Below are 27,543 nucleotides of genomic sequence, written 5' to 3' on the forward strand. Positions count from 1 at the left end.
GGTCATGGGTTCGAATCCCGGCTCTGCCACTTGTCAGCTGTGTGACTGTGGGCAAGTCACTTCACTTCTCTGGGCCTCAGTTACCTCATCTGGAAAATGGGGATTAAGACTGTGAGCCTCACGTGGGACAACCTGATTACCTTGTATCTCCCCCAGCGCTTAGAAAGCGCTCTGCACATAGTAAGTGCTTAACAAATACCAACATTTTTATTATTATTATTAAAGCGGGTGCGGGGCAGGGGTTAATCACGACGTTTTCAGTGCTGGAAAGTCAGGACCTCTTCCATTCCCGAGCAGCGTGCCGCTGAATACCAGGAGCTGACGTGTCTCACCCTTTGCCAGGTTCTCGGATGCCTGGGTTCTTGGTGTCACTGCCCCCTCAATTCAATTTGATCCAAATCAATCGTATTTATTGAGCGTTTACTATGTGCAGAGCACTGTACTAAGTGCTTGGAAAGTACAATTCAGCAATACAGAGACAATCCCTGCCCACACCGGGCTAACAGTCAAGTGAAATTTCACAAAGGAAGAACTAGGAGAACAGGTGAATGTGGGAGGTAAAAGGCGGGGGTCAGAAGCGACACCAAGGTTGAGAAAATGGCGTGCTCCCAACAGCGATGGGGAAAGAAGGAAGGGGAGGTAGAAGAGAAGATTATTTCATTTTGGACACTGTAAATTTCAGGTACCAGTGGGTCCTTAGAGGCAGAAGGAGATTCAAAACTGGAAAGCAGGTGAGATGTGGACTTGGGAGCCATCTGCCGGGAGGCGATAAATGAAACCTTGAGAATCTCCCTAGGGTATAGAGCGCGAAAAGAAGAGGACCTAGAACAGAACATGCACAGTTAATGAGTGAGGAGAGCGTGAAGAACCAGCAAAGGAAACTGGAGAACAGATAAGTAGGAGAAGACCAATCGATCGTATTTACTGAGCGCTTACTATGCACAGAACACTGTACTAAGCGCTCGGAAGAGTACGATAAAACGGAATTAGCTGACGGGTCAAAAACCAGGAGAGTTCTGAGACAGTAAAACCGAGCAGAGTTTCCAGGAGAAAGGCCTGGTCAGGCATGTTAAAAGGCAGTCAGTGAGGTCAACAAGTGGAGCACAGTAAAATCCATTAAATGAAATCAGAAGGTCGTAGGAAAGCACTTGCTCAGTGAAGTATAGACTGCAAAACCAGGCCACGAAGGGGCTGAGAAGAGTGGTGATATATTTTTTCCTTTTATAAGTATTTGTTAAGCACTCACTGTGTGCCAGGCACCGTCCTAAGCACTAGGGTAAAATAAAAGATGAACAGGTTGGAAAATACAAGATAAACAGTCATTCATTCAATCGTATTTAGTAAGCGCTTACTACGCGCAGTGCACTGTACTAAGCGCTTGGAATGTACAATTGGGCAACAGATAGAGACGATCCCTGCCCAACGACGGGCTCACAGTCTAAACGGGGGAGACAGACAACAAAACCAAACCAAACCGAACCAGTAGTCTGGCGTCAGTATCATCAAGATAAATAGAATCCTAGGTATATACACATCATTAGCAAAATAAATAGAGTAATAAATAATGTATACAAATAGGCACAGTGCTGTGGGGAGGGGAAGGGGGAAGAGCGGAGCGAGGGAGAAGGAATGGGAGGGGAGGAGGAGCGGAGGGACAGCGGGGGCGGGGGGCTCAGTGTGGGAAGCCCTCCTGGAGGAGGTGAGCTCTCAGTAGGGCTTTGAAGAGGGGAAGAGAGTTAGTTTGGCGGAGGTGAGGAAGGCGTCTCAATCCCCATTTTACAGCTGAGGTAACTGAGGCCCAGAGAAGTTAAGTGACTTGCCCAAACTCACACAGCAGACAAGCTGACGGAGCCTGGATTGGAACCCGTGTCCTTCTGACTCCCAGACCCGTGCTCTGTCCACTAGACCACACTGCTTCTCACAGAGAAGAAGATAGAAAGAAAAGCCCGTCGTCGGGCAGGGATCGTCTCTATCCGTTGCCGAATTGTACATTCCAAGCGCTCAGTGCAGTGCCCCGCACACAGAAAGCGCTCAATAAATGCGACTGAATGAGTGAAATGGAGGCAGAATTCCATTTAAGTGCTTACGATGAGGCGAGCACGGTGTGAGGGGAAAAGAGAACAGGCACCGAATCCCCATTCCGCACATAAGGAAACTAAGGTACAGAGAAAACCCGTTACGGGCAGGGAACGTGTCTGCTTATTGTTGTACTCTCCCAAGTGCCGAGTACAGTGCTTTGCGCACAGTAAGCGCTCAATAAATACAGCTGAACGAATGGATTTGCCCACGATCACCTAGCAGGCAACTGGCAGAGCCTCTGACTTCCAGGCCCACGCTCTTTCCACTAGGCCATGTTGCTTCTCTGCGTAGACCACTCTTTCGGTGCTGTTTGGAGAGGAACAGAGAGGGTGATAAAGAGAGGATGATTATTCACTCAATAGTATTTATTGAGCACTTACTATGTGCAGAGCACTGGACTAAGCGCTTGGAATGGACAATTGGGCAACAGATAGAGACGATCCCAGTGATGGGCTCGCAGTCTAATCGGGGGAGACAGACGAAAATAAGACAACATAATCACGATAAATAGAATCAAGGGGATGTACATCTCATTAACAAAATAAATAGGCGAATAAAAATATAGACAAATGAGCACAGTGCTAAGGGGAGGGGGAGGGAGGAAGGAGGAGGAGCAGAGGGCCGAGGGGGAGCAGAGAGGGAGCAGAGGGAAAAGGGGAAGCTCAGTCTGGGAAGGCCTCTTGGAGGAGGTGAGCTCAGGGCAATTGTGGCTTCCTCAGCACGGGGAAGATGGTGAGTCAATCAGCGGTATTTACTGAGCACCTCCCTCGCGTTCAGCAGGGGATTTAAACATTTGGGAGAGTAAAACAGAATCAGTACAAGCTCCTCGTGGGCAGGGATCATCCGTACCTACTCCTTTTTCTTGTATTCTCCCAAGGGTTTAGAACGCGGCTAATAAATACCACTGACTGGTAGATCACTGCTCTCAGGGAGCTTTCAGTCTAGTGGGGCGACAGACACTAAAATAAATTACGGTTAGGGAAAAGTAACACGATACAGTATTAATCCGGTTCTCCCTCCTCTTTAGATTGGAAAGCCCTCGGGGGACAGGGACTGTGTGTCCAATCCGATTATTTCATATCTGCCCCAGTGTTTAGTGCAGTGCAGACAACTGAAAAACAATTATTATCATTATTAATAGAACACACTCGGCCATTTGTCAGCTGTGTGACTTTGGGCAAGTCACTTAACTTCTCGGTGCCTCAGTTCCCTCATCTGTAAAATGGGGATTAAGACTGTGAGCCCCACGTGGGACAACCTGATTCCCTTGTGTCTACCCCAGCGCTTAGAACAGTGCTCGGCACATAGTAAGCGCTTAACAAATACCAACATTATTATTATTATTATTAAAATAAGTATTTCAGGGGGCGTGAGTACTTAAAATGCTCAGACGGTGCAAAAATGCTGGCAGGAGAGCAGGGAAATAGAAAATCGGAGGGTAAGACGTCATCGGGCAGAATGGCTCAGTGGAGAGAGCCCGGGCTTGGGAGCCCGAGGTCACGGGTTCGAATCCCGGCTCTGCCACTTGGCAGCAGTGTGACAGTGGGCAAGTCACTTAACTTCTCTGGACCTCAGTTACCTCATCTGTAAAATAGGGATTAAGACTGTGAGCCTCATGTGGGACAATCTGATGACCCTGTATCTACCCCAGCACTTAGAACAGTGCTCTGCACATAGCAGGCGCTTAACAAATACCAACATTATTATTATTATCATTATGGGGAAGGCCTCCCGTCAAAGGACGGAGAGTTGACGAATGGCAGTGAGAGGGGATGAGGCCGAGTTTCTGATAATCAAGCAAAAGCAGGACCAGCCGAGGTATTCATTCATTCAAGAATATTTATTGAGCGCTTACTCTGTGCAGAGCACTGGACTAAGCGCCTGACTGTTCTAAACACTGGGACTCCCAAGCCCCTGCTCTTTCCACTGAGCCACGCTGCCTCTCTGTAAAGACGCCGTGCTGGGCATTAGACCTTAACTGCCGAACTCAGCCGTTCTACTATGTGAGTCGTTGGCTAGAAAGGCAGAAGAGCAAAGGGTGCAAAAATAGCAAGGCCATTTAAGCGGAAAACTGCGGTTGGACGCTAATTGCTGAATTGAGAGTCATCCTGGGCAATCTGCATTTTGTCCACAGGTTATTGTCTGTCGCTTGGAATTGAAAAATAAAAGGACAAAGAGGGATAAGCCACAGCCAATGCCCGTCTACTCGCTTCGCTGTCTGTCTCCTCCCTTCCGGACCGTGAGCCCGACGCTGGGCAGGGATCGTCTCTATCCGTTGCCGCACTGTACTCCCCGGGCGCTCAGTACAGTGCTCTGCCCGCGGGATGCGCTCGGTAAATACGACCGAAGGAACGAAAGCACGGTTTAAGGGAAATCGTCGAACCTCCTCCAGTGTTTCGGAAGGTGGGAACGCCGTGGGCTTCACGTGCTTTTTTCCCCACCTTTGTCCTTCCCCGGCAGGTCGATGAAAAGGCCCAGAGAGCGGTCGGGCGGCTGGAGCGGGGACCTGGGCAGGACCGAGGCCCTCTTGATCGGCAAAGCCGAGGGCAGGGGGCGATCCGTTCATTCAATCGTATTTACTGAGCGCTTACCGTGTGCAGAGCACTGGACTGAGCGCTCGAAAATAGTGTTTATTTGTACCTGTTTTGTTTTGTTGTGGGTCTCTCCCGCTTCTAGACTGTGAGCCCGTTGTTGGGTAGGGACTGTCTCTCTCTGTCGTCGAACTGTACTTTCCCAGTGCTTAGTACAGTGCTCTGCACACAGTAAGCACTCAGTAAATATGATTGAATGAATGAATGAATGAATATTATACTCTCCCCAAGCACTTAGTAGTGTTAGGGGCAGGGCTTGTCTCTACCTGTTGCCGAATTGTTCATTCATTCATTCAATAGTATTTATTGAGTGCTTACTATGCGCAGAGCACTGTACTAAGCTCCTGGAACGTACAAATCGGTAACAGAGACAGTTCCTGCCCTTTGACGGGCTCACAGTCTAATCGGGGGAGACGGACGGACAAAAACGATAGCAATAAATAGAATCAAGGGGATGAACATCTCACTAAAACAAAATAGCACAGCGTAACTTCCTGGGAATTGTACTTTCCCAGCGCTTAGCACAGTGGTCTGTACACCGTAAGCGCTCGATAAATACGACTGACTGAATGAATGAATATTATAATCTCCCCAAGCACTCAGTAGTGTTACGGGCAGGGCTTGTCTCTACCTGTTGCCAAATTGTACTTTCCCATCGCTTAGCACAGTGGCCTGTACGCAGTAAGAGCTCAATAAATACGATTTAATGAATAAATATTATAATCTCCCCAAGCGCTTAGTACAGTGTTGTGGGCAGGGACTGTCTCGGTTGCCGCATTGTACTTTCCCAGCACTTAGCACAGTGCCCCGCTGCACAGTAAGCGCTCGATTGATTGAATGAATGAATATTAGACTCTCTTCAAACGCTTAGTACAGTGTTGTGGGCAGGGATCGCCTCTATCGGTTGCCCAATTGCACTTTCCCAGCGTTTAGGACAGTGCTCTGCACACAGTAAGCGCTCAATAAACGTGAATGATTGAATGTTTCAATATTAAACTCTCCCCAAGCAGTTAGTACGGTGGTGTGGGCAGGTTGCCCGACTGTACTATCCCAGCGCTTAGTACGGTGCTCTGAGCATAGTAAGCCCTCAATAAATATGAATGAACGAATATTAGACTCTCTTCAAACGCTTAGTACAGTGTTGTGGGCAGGGACCGTCTCTGTCGGTTGCCCAATTCTACTTTCCCAGACCTTAGTACAGTGCCCTGAGCACAGTAATTGCTCAATAAATACGATTGAATGAATGAGTAAATATTAGACTCTCCCCAAGCGCTTAGTACAGTGTTATGGGCCGGGACCTTCTCTAACGGTTGCCCAATTCTACTTTCCCAGCACTTAGTGCAGTGCTCTGCGCACAGTAAGCGCTCAATACATACGAATGAATGAATATTAGACTCTTCCCAAGCTCTTAGTACAGTGTTGTGGGCAGGGACCGTCTCTATCGGTTGCCCAATTGTCCATTCCCGGCGCTTAGTTCAGTGCTCTGCGCACAGTAAGCGCTCAATACGTATGAATGAATGAATGAATGAATATTAGACTCTTCCCAAGCGCTTAGTACAGTGTTGTGGGCAGGGACTGTATCGGTTGCCCAATTCTACTTTCCCAGCGCTTAGTACAGTGCTCTGCGCACAGTAATACTGTTGGTATTTGTTAAGCGCTTACTGATACAGGGTCATCATCAGATTGTCCCACGTGAGGCTCACAGTCTTCATCCCCATTTTACAGATGAGGTCACTGAGGCCCAGAGAAGTGAAGTGACTTGCCCACAGTCACACAGCTGACGAGTGGCAGAGCCGGGATTCGAACCCATGACCTCGGACTCCCAAGTCTGGGCTCTTTTCACTGAGCCACGCTGAATACATACGAATGAATGAATGTTAGACTCTTCCCAAGTGCTTAGTACAGTGTTGTGGGTAGGGATGGTCTCTATCTGTTGCCCAATTGTATCTTCCCAGCGCTTAGTACAGTGCTCTGCACACAGTAAGCGCTCGATAGACATGAATGAATGAATGTTAGACTCTTCCCAAGCGCTTAGTACAGTGTTTTGCACACAGTAAGCGCTCGATAAACGTGAATGAATGAATGTTAGACTCTTCCCAAGCGCTTAGTACAGTGGTCTGCACACAGTAAGGGTTCGATAAACGAGAATGAATGAATGTTAGACTCTTCCCAAGCGCTTAGTACAGTGCTCTGCACACAGCAATAGCTCGATAAACGTGAATGAATGAATGTTGGACTCTTCCCAAGCGCTTAGTACAGTGGTCTGCACACAGTAAGCGCTCGATAAACATGAATGAATGAATGTATGACTAGTAGACTCTCCCGAAGCAGTTAGTACAGTGTTGTGGGCCGGGACCGTCTCTATCGGTTGTCCCGTTGTAGTTTCCCAGCGCTTAGTACAGTGCTCTACGCACAGTGAGTGCTCAATACAGAGGCCCGAAGGGATGAAAATAGCGGAGGGAACGTTGCAGAAAAGAGCAGTGGGCTGCGAGCCCGTCCTGGGGCAGGGATGGTCTCTATCTGCTGCCGAATTGTCTATTGCCAGCGCTCAGTCCAGTGCTCCGCACATGGTCAGCGCTCAATAAATACCTCTGAATGAATATTAGACTCTCCCTAAGCGCTTAGTACAGTGTGGTGGGCAGGGACCGTCTCTTTCGGTTGCCCAATTCCAACAATAATAATAATAATGTCGGTATTTGTTAAGCGCTTCCTATGTGCCGAGCGCCGTTCTAAGCGCTGGGGTAGACCCAGGGGAATCAGGTTGTCCCACGTGGGGCTCCCCGGTCTTCAACCCCATTTGACAGATGAGGTCACTGAGGCCCAGAGAAGTGAAGTGACTTGCCCACAGTCACCCAGCTGACAAATACCAACATTATTATTATTATTCACAGCACTTACTGTGTGTACAGCACTGTTCTAAGCGCTGGGGTAGACCCAGGGGAATCAGGTTGTCCCACGTGGGGCTCCCCGGTCTTCATCCCCATTTTCCAGATGAGGTCACTGAGGCCCAGAGAAGTGAAGTGACTTGCCCACAGTCACCCAGCTGACAAGTGGCAGAGCTGGGACTCTACTTTCCCAGCGCTTAGTGCAGTGCTCTGCACACAGTAAGTGTTCAGTGCATACGAACGATTGACTATTAGACGCCTCCCAAGCGCTCAGTACAGTGTTGTGGGCAGGGACTGTATCGGTTGCCCAAGTCTACTTTCCCAGCGCTTAGCGCAGCGCTCTGCACACCGTAAGTGTTCAACGCATACGAATGAATGAATATTAGACGCCTCCCAAGCGCTCAGTACGGTGTTGTGGGCAGGGACTGTATCGGTCGGCCGATTCTACTTTCGCTTAGTACAGTGCTCTGCGCACAGTGAGCGCTCAATACAGAGGCCTGAAGGGATGAAAATAGAGGAGGGAAAGTTGCAGAAAAGAGCAGTGGGCTGCGAGCCCGTCCTGGGGCAGGGATGGTCGCTATCTGCTGCTTAATTGTCTATTCCCAGCGTCTAGTACAGTGCTCTGCACATAGTAAGCGCTCAATAAATATCTGTTGCCGACTTGTTCATCCCAAGCGCTTAGTACAGTGCTCTGCACATAGTAAGCGCTCAATAAATACCATTGAATGAATGAATAAATACCATTGAATGAATGAATGAATGAATGAATGAATGAATGAATGAGTGGGTGGGTGGAGAGAGGCGCCCCCTTCCCCCAGCCCCGCCCGGGAACTCCATTTCCCAGCATCCCCTTCTCCCGCCCCCGAACTCCATTTCCCAGCATCCCCCGCTCCCGAACTCCATTTCCCAGCATCCCCTTCCCGCAGCCCCGCCCGGGAACTCCATTTCCCAGCATCCCCCGCTCCCGGCCCCGCCGCGGCTCCCGCCCTCCCCGCCAGGACGCGCGCCGATTGGCCGGGCCCGCGGTGGGCGGCGCCGGCCGCGGCCAATGGGGCGCGGGCTGGGCGAAGCGGCGGAAGCGGGTCCCGGAGTCCGGAGGGTCAGCGCGGAGCGGGCGGGCGGACGGAGCGGCCCCCCCCTCCCCCCCGGCGGAGGCCAGCGGACGCGGGACGGGGCGAGCCCCGCTTCGGGCCGCAGGTAGCGGGAGGCCGGGGCCGGGCGGGAGCGTGTCCCTCCCCGGGGGCCGGAGGGGAGGCGGGGGTTCCGGGCGCAGCTCCCCGCCCGCCTCTCCTTTTCCCTCCTCTTTCCCGCCGGGGCCGGGGGATCGGGGGGCCGGGGCGCCGCGGAAGGGGTTCCCCGCGGTGGGGGGCGGGGCCGAGCCAGGCGAGCGCCCGGACCAGTTTAAAGTCACTGTCCACATCCGGGTCCCGCCGCTCCGGAGCCCGGCGAGGGCGGGGCCTGCCCCCTCCCCCCCCCTTTGGGCTGGCCCGCTTCTCATTGGCCCCCGAGCGGGGACTTTAGAGCCCCGCCGCCGGCCGGAGCCCATTGGTCGGCAGTCGGCGGGAAGGAGGAGCCGGGCGGAGCTCCGATTGGCCGGCGGCCTGACGCGCGCGGCGCTCGACCAATCGGCGCGGGGCGGGAGGGGCGGGGCTGCCGCGGGAGCGGGGGGGCGGGCGGGGCGCCTCCGGCCACGCCCCCCGGCCCGTCCTCGTCGCCGATTGGCTGCCCCGCCGGCCGGCCACGCCCCCTCCAGCTCCGCCCCGGAGGGCGGGAGGCCGCGCCGAGGGAACGGTCGCCTGAGCAACAGTTGGGCTGTTCCTCCTTCCCTCCCTCCCTCCCTCCCTCCCTCCCTCCCTCCCTCCTTCCCTGGATGAAACCCCTTCAGCCCAGGCATTGAGCCCCCGCTGGAGGCAGAGGGCTGTGCTGAGCGCTTCCCACGGTCCAGCACCACAGAAGAAGAAGAAGAAGAAGAAGAAGAAGAATGCCGTTTGAGCGCTTAGGAGGTGCTGATAATGATCATTCATTCAGTAGTATTGAATGAATGGCATTGAGCGCTTCCTGGGTGCAGGGCACTGCTCCTTCATTCATTCAGTAGGATTTATTGAGCGCTTTCTGTGCGCAGGGCGCCGTACTCGCTCAGTAGTATTGATTGAGCGCTTACTGCTCATTCACTCATTCACTAGTGTTGATTGAGCGCTTACTGCTCATTCATTCATTCAATAGTAGTGATTGAGCACTTACTGCTCATTCATTCATTCAGTAGTGTTGATTGAGCGCTTACTGCTCATTCATTCATTCAATAGTAGTGATTGAGCACTTACTGCTCATTCACTCATTCAATAGTATTGATTTCATTCATTCATTCAGTAGTATTGATTGAGCGCTTCCTGTGTGCAGGGCACTACTCATTCATTCATTCATTCAGTAGTATTGATTGAGCGCTTTCTGTGTGCAGAGCGCTGTACTCACTCAGTAGTATTGATTGAGCGCTTACTGCTCATTCATTCATTCAGTAGTAGTGATTGAGCTCTTACTGCTCATTCACTCATTCAATAGTATTGATTGAGCGCTTACTGCTCATTCACTCATTCAGTAGTATTGATTGAGCATTTACTGTGTGCAGGGCACAACTCATTCATTCATTCAACAGTATTTATTTAGCGCTTACTGTGTGCAGGGCACTACTCATTCATTCAGTAGTATTGATTGAGCTTTTCCTGTGTGCAGGGCACTGTATGCACTCAGTAGTATTTATTGAGCTCTTACTGCTCATTCATTCATTCAATAGTATTTATTGAGCGCTTACTGCTCATTCATTCATTCAATAGTATTTGTTGAGCTTTTCCTGTGTGCGGGGCACTATACTCAGTAGTATTTATTGAGCGTTTACTGCTCATTCATTCATTCACTAGTATTTATTGAGCACTTACTATGTGCAGGGCACTGTACTCAGCACTTGGAATGGACAATTCGGCAGCAGATAGAGACAATCCCTGCCCAACGACGAGCTGACAGTCTAATAATAATGTTGGTATTTGTTAAACGCTTACTGTGTGCCAAGAACTGTTCTAAGCACTGGGGTAGATACAGAGTCATCAGGTTGTCCCAAGTACATCTGTTAAGCACTCACAGTGTGCCCGGTGCTGTTCTAAGCGCTGGGGTAGATACAAGGTAATCGGGTTGTCCCGGGTACATTTGTTAAGCGCTCACTATGTGCCAAGCACTGTTCTAAGCCCTGGGGTAGATACGAGGTGATCAGGTTGTCCCACGTGGAGCTCACAGTCTTCATCGCCGTTTGACAGATGAGGGAAATGGGGCAAAGAGGAGTCAAGTGACTGGCCCAAAGTCACACAGCTGACAGGTGGCGGAGGCAGGATTAGAACCCACGACCTCTGACTCCCAAGCCCGGGCTCTTTCCACTGAGCCACGCTGCTTCTCTAGACTGTTTTTATTTCTAGACTGTGAGCCCCATATGGGCAGGGATTGTCTCTCTCTGTTGCTGAAGTGGACTTTCCAATCGCTCAGTACAGCGCTCTGCACACTGTAAGCGCTCAATCAGTGCGATTGATGGAATGAGTGAATCAATGAATTTCTATTTACAGAGTGCTTACTGTGTGCAGAGCACTGTACTGAGCTCTGGGGAAAGTACAGTAGGGAGAAGCAGCATGGCGTAGCAGATAGAGGAAAGGCCAGGGAGCCAGAAGGTCATGGGTTCTAATCCTGAATCCACCACTCGCCTGCTCTGTGACCTTGGGAAAATCATTTCACTTCTCTGTGAGCCCCATGTGGGACCGGGTCTACCCCGATTGGCCTGTATCCCCCCCAGCGCTTAGTACAGTTCCTAGAACATAGTAAGCACTTAACAAATAGCATTATTATCCTCTAGACTGTGAGCTCCTGTGGGCAGTGATTGTCTCTCTTTATTGCTGCATTGTACTTTCCCAGCGCTCAGCAAAGCGCTCTGCACACAGCAAGCACTCAATAAATCCTATTGAATGAATGAGTACAGCACTAAAGAGTGATAATCGCTGCCCCCCACCAGCTCACAGTTTTGCTTGACTCCCCCTCTAGACTGGAAACTCGTCGTGGGCAGGGAGCGCGTCTACCAACTCTGCTGTATTGGACCCTTCTGAGCGTTCAGTACAGTGCTCTCCACACCGGAAGCGCTCAATAAATGCGCCCGCATGGGGAGGGGATTACTGAGTTGGAGTGAGAGTGTGTGTAAGTAAAAGTGTGTGTTAAAAGGACATACACAAAGTCTGAAAATAAAGCCCTTTCCAGATAAAGCCCTCAAACTGTTCGTGGATCGCCTGTTGCCGAATTGTCCATTCCAAGCGCTTAGTACAGTGCTCTGCACATAGTAAGCGCTCAATAAATACGATTGAATGAATGCACAAGAGGATTGGCTAGGTGTTGGGGATAAAGGATTTTTGACATTTAGGCCCTAGCAAGAGTAACAATCAATAAGTACCCTGTCGTCCGTGGGAGGAACGTCGCAGGAAGGGGTAACTGCTCCCTAGCAGTTTATTTCTTTTAATTATTATTATGATTCTTTTAATAATAATGTTGGTATTTGTTAAGCGCTTACTATGTGCAGAGCACTGTTCTAAGCGCTGGGGGAGATGCAGAGTCTTCAGGTTGTGCCACGTGAGGCTCACAGTTCATCCCCATTTTCCAGATGAGGGAACGGAGGCACAGAGAAGTGAAGTGACTTGTCCACCGTCCCACAGCTAACAAGTGGCGGAGCTGGGACTCGAACCCACAACCTCTGACTCCCAAGCCCGGGCTCTTTCCACTGAGCCACGCTGCTTCTCTAATTTAGGTTAATTGGCAAGGTGGTGAAAATTAAACATGCTTTTCGGGGGCTTTTCCTGGGGAACTACTGCCCTGGGGAAAATCCCCAGTAATCAACTCTTCAAAAAAAAATCCACAGAAAGCCACTCAGCCTTTTCCACCTAATAATAATAAAATTATGGTATTTAAGTGTTTACTATGTACCAAGCGCTGGGGTAGATCAAAGGCGATCAGGTTGGACCCAGTCCCTGTCCCACACGAGGTTCACACTCTTCATCCCCGTGTTCCAGACGAGGTCACCGAGGCCCAGAGAAGTGAAATGACTTGCCCAAGGTCACACGGCAGACAAGTGGAGGAGTCAGCATTAGAACCCACAGCCTCCTTCATCAGGTTGCCAGTCCCCTGTGGGACAAATTTGATTTAGTTCTGGTGGTCTGTCACCGTTCTTCAAAAAGTCCTTACGCCGTCCTTTAAAATGTAAAATTTTCCACACAAGCTCCTGCACGCTCTTTGCATCGCATTAAAAATCTTTTCCGTTAATATATTTCCAATAAAAATAGAAAAGACTTCCAACCTCGTTACCGCAGGTAGCGCATCCGGAAGTAAGGTGAGAAGAGCATCAGACGTTCGATCTGAACGACGGATTAGGTAACGGTGAAGCGGGCAAGAGCAATGTCGGCCGAGTTTTATTTTTGTCCGGGAGACCACGGACAAATCCGGGCGTCCTTCTTTTTCCATCTGTGAAAGGGGGAACGGAACAGTACTGTTTTTTTACTAGGTCCTCTTTGTAAATTGCCAAATTCTTTTTTTCTATAAAAGCAAAGCACGTTGTTTTAAACCGTGATAAAAGCCCGGTCTGTTTTTCCACTTGCCACCTTCCAGATTGTAATCTCTTTTAAGGCGTGTCATCAGAATTCAGCGTAAATCTCGAAATGCCTAGCACCATGTAGCCACTCCTCTAGGCACAATCACAAGTGATTAATGATTGGTCTAGATGAAGTGAAACAATAATTTCATTATCCTTAATCAGAATTAGAGAGTCATCAAACTGTGCTATAATAGTCAAATTCAAATCGGGCCAGGAGCAAGCCCGTTCCCGAGAAATTGTTTTTTTATGGGAATATGAAACAATTTCTCGGGAACGGGCTTGCTCTCCCACCCTTTGTCTCCCACCCTTTAGGGGTTCGTTTCAAGGTGGCAGAGAGCGATTTTTTTTCTCTGCCACGTCCGAGGAACTGTGCAAAAATGTGTAAAACGGCTACGTTGCTTTCTAGAGACAATTTCTCCAGAAAAGTGGGTTTAAAAATTCTATATTTTGGGTAAATTCCAGTTTTTTAATAGGTTTTCTCAGTTCCCCACAGGTGATTTAAAAATTATCTTCTCACTTTATGCCCTGGCAACCACCACCTTAGCTCTTTTCATTACTGCCTGTGGCACTTCTGCTCAGGTAGACTTATATATCCTTCATTCCTCCTATCTGTAAATTATTTTAGTGTCTGTCCCCCCCACCTAGACGGTTAACTCCTTGAAGGCAGGGAAACAGTCTCTCCTCAAGTACTTAGTACAGTGTTCGGCCCACAGGTTCTCCACTACTAGAGATTGTTTTGTTTGGCATAAAAATATGGCTTGCCACCGTAGAGGAAGTAGTTCTTTAATCCTAGGTGTTTGTTTTTGTTTCCTATTGTGATGGCGAAATTTGCGATGCCTTTAAAGATATTCAGAACTCAGACCAAAAAAAAAAACCAAACAAAACACCCCACTATCTCAATCAGTTCCTTTCCTAGACGGGTCCCTGAATACACTGAGGAAGACCCGTTTGCCAAGAATATAATTATTTACCGTATGTTCTTTGTGCCTTTATACTGCAGGAAAACTTTTGGGATGGAAGGGAAGCCCCTTCAAAACAGGCGGGTCAGGAGGACCAAAATGATCTATTGTTCCTCAGTTTTCTCTTGAATATTCGGAATTGAAATTCAGGCCCTTCTGAATAGGTCTTTCTTCGTATTGGCTGGATGGATTTTCTCGGACTTTTCTGAGTGCGCAGCCTCAGTTCCAGAGTCCGCGTTGCCAACGGTTTGGGCATCCTGCTGTTTTTAACACTCTCTCTAATGTTGTACAGGCGGAGATGAGTTCTCAACAGTTTCCCCGTTCTGGAGCCCCTTCTACTGGGCTGGGCCAAGCTCCATCCCAGATTTCCAGTACCGGGTCCGCAGGACTGATAAACCCGACAACCGCAGGTAAGGCTATGGTCGGTTAACTCTGCCGTGCGACGATGTCCCTCCCTCGGATAGAACTGCCAATTTCCTGACTCAGATATCGGCCGATTTCGTATCGGTGAATTCCCACTTAATTTCTAATTGCGTTCAAGGAATTAAATGTAGAAAGATGCCAGATTAAATGAAGTCTTCAAAGACCCACCTTGTCTATCCCCGGTCCTCCCCTCTCCCCGAGTCATTCCTTCCCCCACTGCCGTAACGTGCCTGCACCCCTATTTTTGACAGGGCTCCCGCTTTTCAGTGATCACCCCAGACGTGCCGTGTCTCCTGTTAGAGATTGGCGGCAAACCTCGCCTCTCTCCCTGCCTGTGCCGGAGTTCCACGTTGAACGGTTCAGAGCAAGTGTCAGCAGTGCCTTGGCTTCGCTCTTTTGCCCTCAGTGTACCTTTTTTTCCGGGAGGACTTAGGCGGAACTCGGCTTGGGAAATGCTCACTGGAAGCGCACGAGCGAGGATGGTGCCTTGTGGATTTACGATTGTTCCGGTGCGGTTCTAGAAGAATGGTAAATTGGCAGTCCTATTTGGAGTGGATCACTGGCGTGCTGACAAATGGATTCTGGCCTGTTCGCGCTGCATTCGAAATTCCGTCAAGATTAGAGGAAATATCTAGGCACGGTGAAAAGATTCGTGCGTCAAATTTCCATTGAAATTGGTGCCTCTGCCAAAAAAAAACTTATAAACTAGATATTGAAGCTAGAGTAAATGATCTTATTTTTACTCCCAAATAAGGTGGTAGATTTTTTGACCTTGAAGCCTACTTTAAAAAAATTGACTTCAATGAAATTGAATTTGCTGCAAGAAAATGGCTAAGTAAAGCCTTTTAAGGAAAGAAGCTTGTGATTCAGATGGTGGAGAGCAAATTGAGCAGGTTCTCTGTTACGTGCCTGCGTTGGAGCAAGCAACAAGATGTAGTGATTTTTTTCCTAAAATTGCTGAAGGAACGTTAATGGAGATTTCCAAGAGAGAACCATTTCCCTATACGCTTAAATGAATGATGATGATGATGATATTATAGGAAGCATGTTGGCTTTGTAGGCTAATCCTGGGATTTCAAGTGCTTCGACCTGGTTCTGCTGTTGACTCGCTTTGCGACCTTGGATGAATCACCTGGCATCTCTGCCTCAGGTTCGCTGTCTGTAAAATGGGATGTAACCCAGCTTTCTCAGAGAAGTGTTATGAGGCAGTTGATAAATGTGTACAGAGTCCTTAGGTGTAGTATAAAGCGCCTTAAAAATCCTTAGTTACCTTAAGAGTAACTGTAGGACAAATCTGATTTAATTTTTTTAATTTTAAAGTCCAAAAGTGTAATGTGACCAAATCCTTACAGTAGTATTTGTTTCCTGCCTTATGGAATAAAAAAATGCTATTTTAAGTTCTCCTGGTCTGGCGTGGTAAGCGACCATCCTCTAAAATAATTCCAGAACTCTGCTTTGCCCTGACTGGATACAATTAGAGTAGGAACTTTTTTTATTCAGAACCCTGCTCTTACCATTCTCACTGCACTATTATTGATTTAGACTTCCCTTACAAATTTAAACTATCTGAAGGGTTTGTTTTTCTTTTTCTTTTCCCTCTTTTATTGACGGGTCATCCTTGGGTTTCAGACACTAGAATTAAAACTCCTTTATATTTTATTTCATTACATTTGGATCAGTTTAAAAATTGGTTAAATTTTCCAGTTTGGATTTTAGCCGGTTGATCACTTTCTTAGTAGCTTTAAATAACACCACAAACAAAAAGTATGAAATATTAAACTACGGCTGTTTTGTGGGAGCTTGAAAACGGTAGGGTGGGAAGTTTGGGAGAGAAGGAAGATAGTAATCTCTAACCAAGGTTTATGTTTTGGGTTTGTGGATGAAATAGGCACGTTTCCTTTAATAGAAGGAACACATAAGGGCACATAAGAAGCAGCGTGGCTTAGTGGAAAAAGCCCGAGCTTGGGAGTCAGAGGTCATGGGTCCTAATCCCGGCTCCGCCACTCACCAGCTGTGTGACTTTGGGCAAGTCGCTTCACTTCTCTGTGCCTCAGTGACCTCATCTGTAAAATGGTGATTAAGACTGTGACAACCTGATTACCTTGAATCTCCCCAGCTCTTAGAACAGTGCTTGGCACATAGTAAGCGCTTAACAAATGCCATTATTATTATTATTATCATAGGCTCACTGGAGAATTGCCGAGTTCGTCAACCCTGAAACACCGACATTGTGCTCCCGCTAAAGAGTGTGCGGCTGGATTTCCCTCGTCTTCCCATTCTACCTCATTTCTCACTCTTCTGGCCTTGTTTTTTTGTTTTTCTTTTCCAGCAGTCAATGAGGAGTCCAGTCGAGATTCCGAAGTCCCTCCCAGGGAGCACCTGGGGCCCGGTAGCTCCCTCCAGTCTCGCGAAGAAAAGCAAGAGCCCGTGGTGGTGCGGCCCTATCCCCAGGTCCCGCAGGTCCCCCAGGCCCCGCAGGTCCCCCAGGTGCAGGTGTTGACTCAGCACCACGCCGTCTCGTCCGCCGCTCCCGTCACCGTCACGGCCCCGCCGGCTCACCTCCCCTCGGCCGTACCGCTCTCCTTTTCCGAAGGGCTCATGAAGGTAATTCATCGTCATCACGACGGTATTTGGTACGCGCTTCCTCTGCGCCAAGCACTGTTCTGAGCGCCGGGGGAGATGCGAGGGAATCAGGTTGTCCCACGTGGGGCTCACAGGCTTCATCCCCACTTGACGGATGAGGTCACGGAGGCACAGAGAAATGAAGCGACCTCCCCGACATCACACAGCTGATAAGTGGCAGAGCCGGGGGGATGATGGTGGTGGTATTCGTTAAGCGCTCACTATGTGCCAAGCACCGTTCTAAGCGCCGGGGGAGATACAAGGTAATCAGGTTGTTCCACGTGGGGCTCACAGTCTTAATCCCCATTTGACAGATGAGGTAACCGAGGCACAGAGAAGTGAAGTGACCTGCCCGAAGTCACACAGCTGATAAGTGGCAGGGCCGGGATGATGATGATATCTGTTAAGCGCTTACTATGTGCCAAGCACTGTTCTAAGCACTGGGGGAGATACAAGGTAATCAGGTTGTCCCACGTGGGGCTCACAGTCTTCATCCCCGTTTGACAGATGAGGGAACTGAGGCCCAGAGAAGTGAAGGGACTTGCCCACAGTCACACAGCTGACAAGCGGCGGAGCCGGGATGAGCACCCATGACCTCTGACTCCCAAGCCCGGGCTCTTGAGCCTCACGTGGGGCAACCTGATCACCCTGTATCTCCCCCAGCGCTTAGAACAGTGCTCTGCCCATAGTAAGCGCTTAACAAATATCAACATCATCATCATCATTTCCGCTGAGCCACCGTGCTTGTCATTAGTTGAGTTCGCTTTTCGGGTGAAGGGAACAGGGACCGTGGGCCAACGGTTTGTCCAGTAAGGCAGCGCTCAACGTGGCCCAATCTGCCTTTTGATTTTCTTTTCTTTTTTTTTATCATCTTTCCAGCTCTGTCCCGGTGACCCCGGTGTCCGCTTTGGTCCGCAGCCCCCAGCCTTTGTACGGCTTCCCCGGCTTCTCTTCAAACATTTTGAAACGTTTTGAAGTTAAAGCCGCCTAGATCAAAGTCAGCATAGATCAGTTTTATTCTGAGTCAGATGGGCATTCGGCTGGAGGCAAAGATTCACTTGACTCGCTAAGCCCCTGGAGCAGGGAAATGGTCAGTACGTGAAGCGGTCTGGTCGAACAATGCCGTCGGTTAGCAGAAGTCTGCCTGATAAATAATACTAGCCTCAGCCCGGCATAGTGGATAGAGCGTGTGCCTAGGAGTCAGAAGGATCTGGGTTTGAATTCCGACTCCGCCTCTCATCTGCTCTTTGACCTTAGGCAAGTCACCTCACTGCTCTGCACCTCTGTTACCTCATTTGAAAATGGGGATTAAGACTGTGAACCCCATGTGGGACAGAGACTGGGTCCAACCTGACTACCTTGTATCTATCCCAGTACTTAGCACATTGCTTGGCACAGAGTAAGTCCTTAACCAATACCATTCAAATTTTTATTATCATTATTAATATTGTTCGGTTTCACTTTCAAAAACTGTAGTCTCTTATCTGCTTTTTATGAACAGCAAATTAAGATCAAGAATAGGAGGAGAAAGAGATGCAGAACGTAGAGAAGTTTTGTTCTCTTGGCACTAAGCGCTCTCCAGAAGAAGATTCTTGATTAGCATTTCGTACCGTTTTAGAAAGGGGAAGAACACATTTGTAATATTCATAAAGAAGCAAGCCTGGTTATCGGAGAATTGAAAACCTCTTTACTTTCGGAAAACCGGGATCTACTGCGTTGGAAACAGGGTAGCAACGAAGTAAACTGTGATAAGTTGATCAAATGTGGAATGAAGGACTATTTTCAGGCGATGTTTGTTTTTATCTTTTTTTTCCGGCTCTTCGGTGTCAAGATAGCATCTCTCACATCCTTACCAGAGCGGGTCGGTTCCCCTCCCTAATTTAACGAGGGGACTGGGGCGACGAAATTCCGAAGCCCGCTCATTGACATGTATGGTTTTGTGTTTGCAGCCTCCCCTGAAACCCACCATGCCTAGTCGGCCTATCGCTCCTGCTCCTCCTTCTACCCTGTCAGTTCCGCCCAAGGTTCCCGGCCAGGTCACCGTCACCATGGAAAGCAGCATCCCGCAGGCCTCCGCCATTCCCGTAGCGACAATCAGTGGACAACAGGTTCTTCCTCTCATACGGTTTATGTTCAGAAGGGGGTGTTAGGAATCCTCATTCGTGGAACACCTCGCGGTCCGTAAGGCAGCGGAGAAACCGAAACGTTGTGTCGGTCCTGCTGTCGTAATAGACAGGTCGCTAACCGGAGGAAGGCGGTCGTTGGTTCTCAGGAAGAGACGAGAACCTGGGTAATAAAAACCGTTGCATTTAGGCAATTCGTTGAAGCCCCTGATTGGATTCTGGGCCAAAAAGGCTTCTCAGAAGTGTGAAAAGGAGATTAGAGAAATAGGGGAATGGAGAGAGGTAAGTCAAAGCAGGGAGGTGGTTCGGAGTTGTTCTTAACGGAGAATTAAGGGAGGCAGAAGGGGGGGACGGGAAAAAGTGATTTAGGTCTCATAAATTCTTCACATTTACTGCTTCTAATAATGCTGGAGAGGATCACGCTTTCCAAGCCTCTGAAATCATTAGCTGAATAATCCTGGTGTTTGTTAGTACTTACCAGGGGCCAAGCACTGTGCTAAGCACAGGGCTGGGTACAGTACATTCAGATTGGACACAGACCCTGTCCCACACAGAGCTCTCAGTAGAAACCGAAGTGCAAAGAATTAAGTGACTTGCTCAAGGTCGCATAGGCAAATTATTATTATTATGGTATTTGTTAAGCGCTTACAGTGTGCCAGCAATGTGCTAAATGCTGGGGTGGATACAAGCAAATCAGGTTGGATAGAGTCCCTGCCCCACATGGGGTTCACAGTCTCAATCCCCATTTTATAGATGAGGTAATGGAGGCCCAGAGAAGTGAAGTGACTTCCCCAAAGTCACACAGCAGGCAGGTGGCGGAGCCAGGATTAGAACCCATGACCTGCTTACTCCCAGGCATGTGCTCTATCCACTACACCACCTGCCTTCTTACCTACATCAAGACCAGGTGGCAAGTGGTAGAGTGGGATTTAGAACCCAGATCTCCTGCCTCCCGATCCCGTGCTCTTACCACTAGAAGCAGCGTGGCTGAGTGGAAAGAGCACAGGCTTGGGAGGCAGCGGACGTGGGTTCTAATCCCGGCTCCTCCACTCGTCTGCTGTGCGACCTTGAGCAAGCCCCTGAATTTCTCTGTGCCTCCGTTACCTCATCTGGAAAATGAGGATGAGGACCGTGAGCCCTACATGAGACAACCTGATTGTCACGTTATCTACCCCGGCGCTTAGAAAAGTGCTTGCCACATAGTAAGCGCTTAACAAATACCGTTGTTAGGATTATTTTGTGGAAGTAACCGCGTAATGTCAATTCTCCACAGATGCTCTCTAGCAGTCTCAGCACCCCCTTACGAGCTCTGATCCACCTGGAACTTGCTCCCCTATAAGTTTCCCTAAAACTTTTTAAACGTCTCGGGCGTGGTCACGTGGCAGTTTGGAGAATTAGATCACGCTGTGCTTTTCTTTTGCCTTTAATCTTCTTTATCCTCTTCTTCCCTGCAGGGGCACCCCAGTAACTTGCACCACATCATGGCGGCAAACGTGCAGATGTCCATCATCCGCAGTAGTGCTCCCGGCCCGCCCCTTCACATAGGAGCGTCCCATTTACCCCGAGGTAAGTTGCTCCGCCCTTGCCCCGTTTGTCACGGTCCAAGTCCCGCGCGGAGGGCCTCAAAATAACTATGGCATTTTATTAAGCGCTTTTGTCGTGCGGAGCGCCGGGCTACGGGCAAGGTTCCGAGGTCAGACACGATTCCGATCCCACACCGGATGAGGAAACCGAAGGCCGGGGTGCTGCGGTGTGGCGCCGGGCATCCGGTAGAACGGTGGCGGAGCTGGTATTAAACCTGGGTCTCTTCACTCCCGGTCTAGTGGTCTTACCCTGCCCTCATGGCAGTTCTGTCCAGAGCTCGTAAATCCAAAGCTCTTCCAGGCTCCTAATAATAATAATAATGATGATGGTATTTGTTAAGCTCTTACTATGTGCCAAGCACTGTTCTAAGCGCCAGGGTAGATACAAGGTGATCAGGTCGTCCCACGTGGGGCTCACAGTCTTAATCAGAGAAGCAGCGTGGCTCAGTGGAAAGAGCAAGGGCTGGGGAGTTGAGAGGTCCTGGGTTCAAATCCCGGCTCCGCCACTTGTCAGCCGTGTGACTTTGGGCAAATCACTTCACTTCTCTGTGCCTCGGTTACCCCATCTGTAAAATGGGGTTGAAGACTGTGAGCCCACGTGAGACAACCTGATCACCTTGTATCCTCCTCAGCGCTTAGAACAGTGCGTGGCACAGAGTAAGCGCTTAACAAATGCCATCATTATTATTATTAATCCCTATTTTACAGATGAGGCAACTGCGGCACAGAGAAATGAAGTGACTTGCCCAAAGTCACACAGCTGATAAGTGGCGGAGTAGGGATTAGGACCCACGACCTCTTACTCCCAAGCCTGGGCTCTTGCCACTGAGCCACACTGCGTCAGTGAATATCTAGCTTCGGTCTTTTTTTTCCTCTCTGAAATAATAATAATAATGTTGGTATTTGTTAAGCGCTCACTATGTGCAGAGCACTGTTCTAAGCGCTGGGGTAGATACAGGATAATTAGGATGTCCCACGTGAGGCTCACAGTTAATCCCCATTTTACAGATGAGGTAACTGAGGCCCAGAGAAGTGAAGTGACTTGCCCACAGTCACACAGCTGACAAGTGGCAGAGCCGGGACTTGAACCCATGACCTCTGACTCCGAAGCCCAGGCTCTTTCCACTGAGCCACGCTGCTTCTCTGGTGCTCCCCCGTCATTTAATGTGTTGTCCGTGGCCAAAGTCACAGATCTACCTTGTCCAAGAAGCCTTCCCACCACCTCAACCCTTGTCAAACCTACAGGAATTTCCATCTGCTAGTACTTATGCCGATGTACATCAGTGGCGCCTAGCAATCTCTCTCCGCTACTGATGTATTCACTTAGTCACCTGTTTCACATTTCCGTATTTTTGATGCTACCTGGCCTGTCTTTCTTTTTCACTCAGCTGTCAGTAAATGACATGAAGGCCCGTCTCCCGCATTAGAGTGAAGACTCCTCGGAGAATAGAGAATGTGTCTCTTGCTGATGCCCTATTCTTCTAAGCATTAAGTTCAATGTGCTACACACTTTAGGCGCTTTATAAATACCACCAATTGAAGCCAGCTGTCAGACTTGTGCCAGAGAATGACCCGAGAGTATAAATTCCGTGATGGAACAGCCAAAGCTTTTACTGCTAATGTGCTAAAGCGATTGTTAAGACTATTCCTAATCTTTTCAATATATAATTTCATGTCAATCGTTTCTAAAAGTGGAGGGAAAGACTGTACCCTTGCTTAAACGTAGTGAAATGTCAAAAACAAATAGGAAATCAACCTTGGGAACGGATTCAGAAAAGCTTCCTTTTGAAATTTTTGAAAAGTAGCCTACCGTCCTCACATTAGGGAGTAAAGATGAATTATGTCAATCTTATGTACCCTTTCCCTGGCCAAAAATGTAATCCTTCCCTGAAGACAGGGTGAGTGGCTTCGCCGTCACTGGGTTAGATTTTTAGGAAATCGTCGCTTTCGGCGGACGGAATTGAAGGGTTCTAACTTTTTATCTCTCCAGTGGGTGGAATTGGAGATATCTGTGATGCCTTCTCCGGGGTTTGCCGGGTACTTTTACCACCTCAAGAGTTATATTTTGTTGTTCAGGTGCAGCTGCTGCCGCTGTGATGTCCAGTTCCAAAGTAACTACAGTCCTGCGGCCGACCTCACAGTTGCCAAATGCGGCTACGGCTCAACCGGCAGTCCAACACATCATTCACCAACCGATCCAGGCAGGTGACAGGCTTTGGTGGGGCTGGTCTTCTCTGACATTATTTTAGCCATTTGGAAACCTCACCACAGTCGTATCGACCAGAGTCCCTGGACTCAGCCCAGAGGACTTGCATTTTTGTCAACTGCCCAGTAGTCTGTTGGAGACACTTTGAAAATTCGCGTGCGTGTTAATCACAAGCTAAATATCACTGAATCGACTCCAGAGTTGTAAAGGAGTGTGGTGAAGGATTTAGCCTGGATTCAGAGGAACGGAGAGGGCAGAGCACTGTCCGGCCGTAAGTGGATCATGTCACTGTTTCGGCTTTCGACGCCACCTAAGACGAGTCTCAGAACTGAGATTTCCTTGAGACGTCGGAGAGAAGTACTGCTGCCGTGTTCATCCCAGCACTTATCTTCTCCCACCCTGATTACTTTAACAGCCTCCTTGCTGACCTCCCTGCCTCCTTTCTCTCCCCACTCCAGTTCACACTTCGCTCTGCTGCCCGGATCGTTTTTCTACAAAAACTTGCAGTCCACGTTTCCCCACTCCTCGAGAATCTCCAGTGGTTTTTTGTGTCTGTTTCTTTGTTTTAATGGTATGTGTTAAGTGCTTACTATGGGCCAGGCACTGTACGAAGCACTGGGGTAGATACAAGTCCCTGTCCCACATAGGACTCGCAGTCTTAATCGCCATTTTACAGATGAGGTAGCTAAGGCACAGAGAAATGACTTGGCCAGGGTCACGCATCAGACAAGTGGCGGAGCTGGGGTTAGAACCCAGGCGCTTCTGACTCCCAGGCCCACGCAAGGCACTTCACTTCTCTGTCCCTCAGTGACTTCATCTGTAAAATGGGCATTAAGACTGTGAGCCCTACGTGGGACAACCTGATTACCTTGTATCCATCCTGGTGCTTAGAACAGCGCTTGGCACATAGTAAGCGCTTAAATACCAACATTATTATCCCCCGCTCCCAGCCCCACACCACTTATCCATAATTTATTCAAATTAATGTCTGTCTCCCCCCCGCAGACTCTAAGCTCGTCGCGGGCCGAGACTAGGTCTGTTAAATTGTGCTCTCCCAAATGCTTAGTACAGTGCTCTGCACACAGTAAGTGCTCAGTAAATAACAACCGATAGATGGACGGGCTTTCAATCGCCAACAGCCAGAAGACACACTAGCCTTGAGAGTAGATAGCACTCCCGGCTCCTTCCTTTAAATAGGTCTCGTCCGTTACTGGTTCCGTTCTTCGTTTTTTGTAACGCGGTATTTTCTTGTTCGTAGTCTCGACCTCCCGTGACCACCTCGAACACCATCCCTCCTGCTGTGGTGGCGACAGTTTCAGCCACAAGAGCTCAGTCTCCAGTCATTACTACAACAGCAGCACATGCTACAGATTCAACTCTTAGGTAAGACCATCAGAGTAGTAGAACTAAGACTCAGTAAAAACCGTCTATCTCACGAGGTTGATTTCTATCAGCGGTGTGGGACTTTCTCCTGTAAATGACCGGCCGCTGTGGAGTTGGAAATATTTTCAGTTCTTTTATAAGGAGAACGGGTAACTCAACATAAATTCAGTGAAGGGCCACCCACCTACTGAATTCCAAGGTAGCCATATTTTTCTTCACAATTGCTTTGGAAGCTGTGGACCTTTGGAACCTGGGAGAATTGGATTAAACATATGTAATTTTAACCCTACAACCTTTTATTGCCCACACGTTCCTGTGAAAATAGATCTGATAAAAACAGAAATTTTAAGCGAGGCCCTCAGGAGAGGACTTATCACCTGGTGTTTCATTTTTGTTTTGCTTCTTGGTTAGGGTCTGAATGATAAAGGAAATAGACTGTAAGCCCGTCAAACGGCAGGGACTGTCTCTATCTGTTGCCGACTTGTTCATCCCAAGCGCTTAGTACAGTGCTCTGCACATAGTAAGCGCTCAATAAATACTATTGAATGAAAGTAGCCCAGTGGAGATTTCATGAGATGAGAGTTTTCAATAATAATACTAATGGTATTTGTTAAGCACTTACTACATGCTGAGGAATGTTCTAAGTACTGGGGTGGATATAAGGTGATCAGGTTGTTCCACGTGAAGCTCACAGTCTTAATCTCCCTTTTACAGATGAGGTAACTGAGGCAGAGAGAAGTTAGAGAAGCAACATGGCTCAGTGGAAAGAGCACGGGCTCAGGAGTCAGAGGTCATGGGTTCTAATTCCGGCTCCTCCACTTGTCAGCTGTGTGACTTTGGGCAAGTCACTTCTTCTCTGTGACTCAGTTACCTCATCTGTAAAATGAGGATTAAGACTGTGAGCCACATGACTCCCGGGCTTGGGAGTCAGAGATCATGGGTTCTAATCCCGGCTCTGTCACCTGTTAGCTGTGTGACTTTGGGCAAGTCACTTCACTTCTCGGTGCCTCAGTTACACCATCTGTAAAATGGGGATTAAGACTGTGAGCCTCAGCTGGGACAACCTGATTACCCTGTATCTACCCCAGCGCTTAGAACAGTGCTCTGCACATAGTAAGCGCTTAACAAATACCAACATTATTATTATGGGACAACCTGATTACTCTGTAACTACCCCAGCGCTTAGAACAGTGCTCTGCACATAGTAATTGCTTAACAAATACCAACATTATTATTATAAAGTGAGACAATCTGATTACCTTGTAATCCCTAGTACTTAGAACAGTGTTTGGCACATAATAAGCGCATAGTAATAATAATAATAATAGTGTTGGTTTTTGTTAAGCGCTTACTGCGTGCTGAGCACTGTTCTAAGTGCTGGGGTAGATACAGGGTAATCAGGTTGTCCCAGCTGAGGCTCACAGTCTTAATCCCCATTTTACAGATGGTGTAACTGAGGCACCGAGAAGTGAAGTGACTTGCCCAAAGTCACACAGCTAACAGGTGACAGAGCCGGGATTAGAACCCATGACCTCTGACTCCTAAGCCCATGCTTTTTCCACTGAGCCATGCTGCTTAACAAATACCACTATTATTAAGTGACTTGCCCAAGGTCACACAGCAGACAAGTGGCAGAGCCAGGATTAGAACCCATGGTCCTCTGACTCCCAAGCCGGGGCTCTTGCCACTAGGCCACACTGCTTCTCTAATTCTAATTCTAACTTTTCCTCGGATTTCCTGAGTGTATAGGGGAGAGGCTTCTTAACCAGTTTAAACTTCGCACTGTAGTGTAAATTCTCAAAAATAAACTTCCCTCCTTCAATTTTGTGTAACTTGAAAATGCTGCATTTTCACAAGCTATTTTCCCCAAAACCCAATAAAACTCTTGAGTCAACTCTCTCCTGGAGGGAGCAGTTAGGTGTCAGCACGTTGGGAAAGAGAGTCTAGTTGGCAAGCAATTAATTTGTGTTCAGAGGGAACATATAAATTCTGGAAATCCCTGCCAAGTCCTCCGGTTATCCCACGTTCCTCTAAGACTCCTCAATTAATCATTGTCCTGATGTTTTAACCATCTCCTGTAAAACGGGGTGATTAGGAACTTAAGAGGGCTGTATCATTTGGTGCTAAGACGCTAATGAACGCTCATTCATATGGGTAGTGAAGAAAGGATAAGGCTAGATGAGATCATTGAAATTTTCAGATAATCCCTAACCCTATTTTAGCCCCAGATTTCAACCTCCTTCTTCATCAGACCTTTTTACCACGGATACCAAAAGGTATCTTAAAAGGAATGGGGTATTTCTCCAACGGTTAAAAACGATTTAAACCATCAGATGCAAAATTACCTACATTGTGAGAATAATTGTAATCAAGGTATTTTTGATGCACTTGCTGTGGTGCTGAGCACTGTGGTAAACCCTGGAGTAGCTACAAGATGATCAGATTAAACACAGTCTCTCTTCCACGTGAGGGAACACTGTCTGAGACACAAACAATCCAACACAGCCGATTTAGCTTATGTAGTGCAAACCCACCCAAACCTCTCAGCATGTACTGTGAGAATAACAATCCATTTGAAAATAATAATAATAACTGTGATATTTGTTAAGCGCTTACTATGTGCCAGGCTCTGAATGAAGTGCTGGGATGGATATAAGCTTATTGGTTGGGCACAGTCCCTGTCCCACATGGGGTTCACAGTCTTAATCCCCATTTTCAGGTGAGGGAACTGAGGCTCAGAGAAGTTAAATGACTTGCCCAATGTCACACAACAGACAAGTGGCAGAATCAGGATTAGAATTCATCACCTTCTGATTCCCAGGCCCTTGCTCTGTCCACTAGGCCACGCTACTTCTCATGGTTTAAAGTTTAAAAAAGTTTGTAAGGAGTTTACAGGTATGTAAATCTCATGTAATTTCCGTAGTGAAGCTGGATATGTCACCCAAGGACTTGTAGTATTTGAGCATTAGCATAGGATTTAGGCATAAATTATAATTTCCCTCAAACAAAAACCCGCGGGGGAAAAAA

The 27,543-nt window shown here is 48.4% G+C and overlaps 1 protein-coding gene across 4 annotated transcripts in view; it reads left to right on the forward strand.

The window, feature by feature from the left end:
- The first annotated feature begins 8,695 nt into the window (after nucleotides 1-8,695).
- The window catches only part of SAP130 (Sin3A associated protein 130), a 58,538-nt gene continuing 39,690 nt past the window's right edge, over nucleotides 8,696-27,543 (forward strand). For 3 of the 4 annotated variants that reach the window (XM_029068442.2, XM_029068468.2, XM_029068461.2), the window contains exons 1-7: nucleotides 9,409-9,558; nucleotides 14,469-14,586; nucleotides 16,929-17,203; nucleotides 19,171-19,329; nucleotides 20,799-20,910; nucleotides 23,004-23,128; nucleotides 24,392-24,516. In XM_029068442.2, coding sequence (XP_028924275.1) covers nucleotides 14,475-14,586; nucleotides 16,929-17,203; nucleotides 19,171-19,329; nucleotides 20,799-20,910; nucleotides 23,004-23,128; nucleotides 24,392-24,516 — 908 coding nt within the window. In that variant the 5' untranslated portion in view covers nucleotides 9,409-9,558; nucleotides 14,469-14,474. Of the gene's footprint in view, nucleotides 8,753-9,408; nucleotides 9,559-14,468; nucleotides 14,587-16,928; nucleotides 17,204-19,170; nucleotides 19,330-20,798; nucleotides 20,911-23,003; nucleotides 23,129-24,391; nucleotides 24,517-27,543 lie in introns of those variants that run through there. The other variant, XM_029068451.2, reaches the window with a different exon arrangement.

Source organism: Ornithorhynchus anatinus, chromosome 1, assembly GCF_004115215.2.
Source record: "Ornithorhynchus anatinus isolate Pmale09 chromosome 1, mOrnAna1.pri.v4, whole genome shotgun sequence".
In the NCBI taxonomy this organism is placed as follows: domain Eukaryota; kingdom Metazoa; phylum Chordata; class Mammalia; order Monotremata; family Ornithorhynchidae; genus Ornithorhynchus; species Ornithorhynchus anatinus.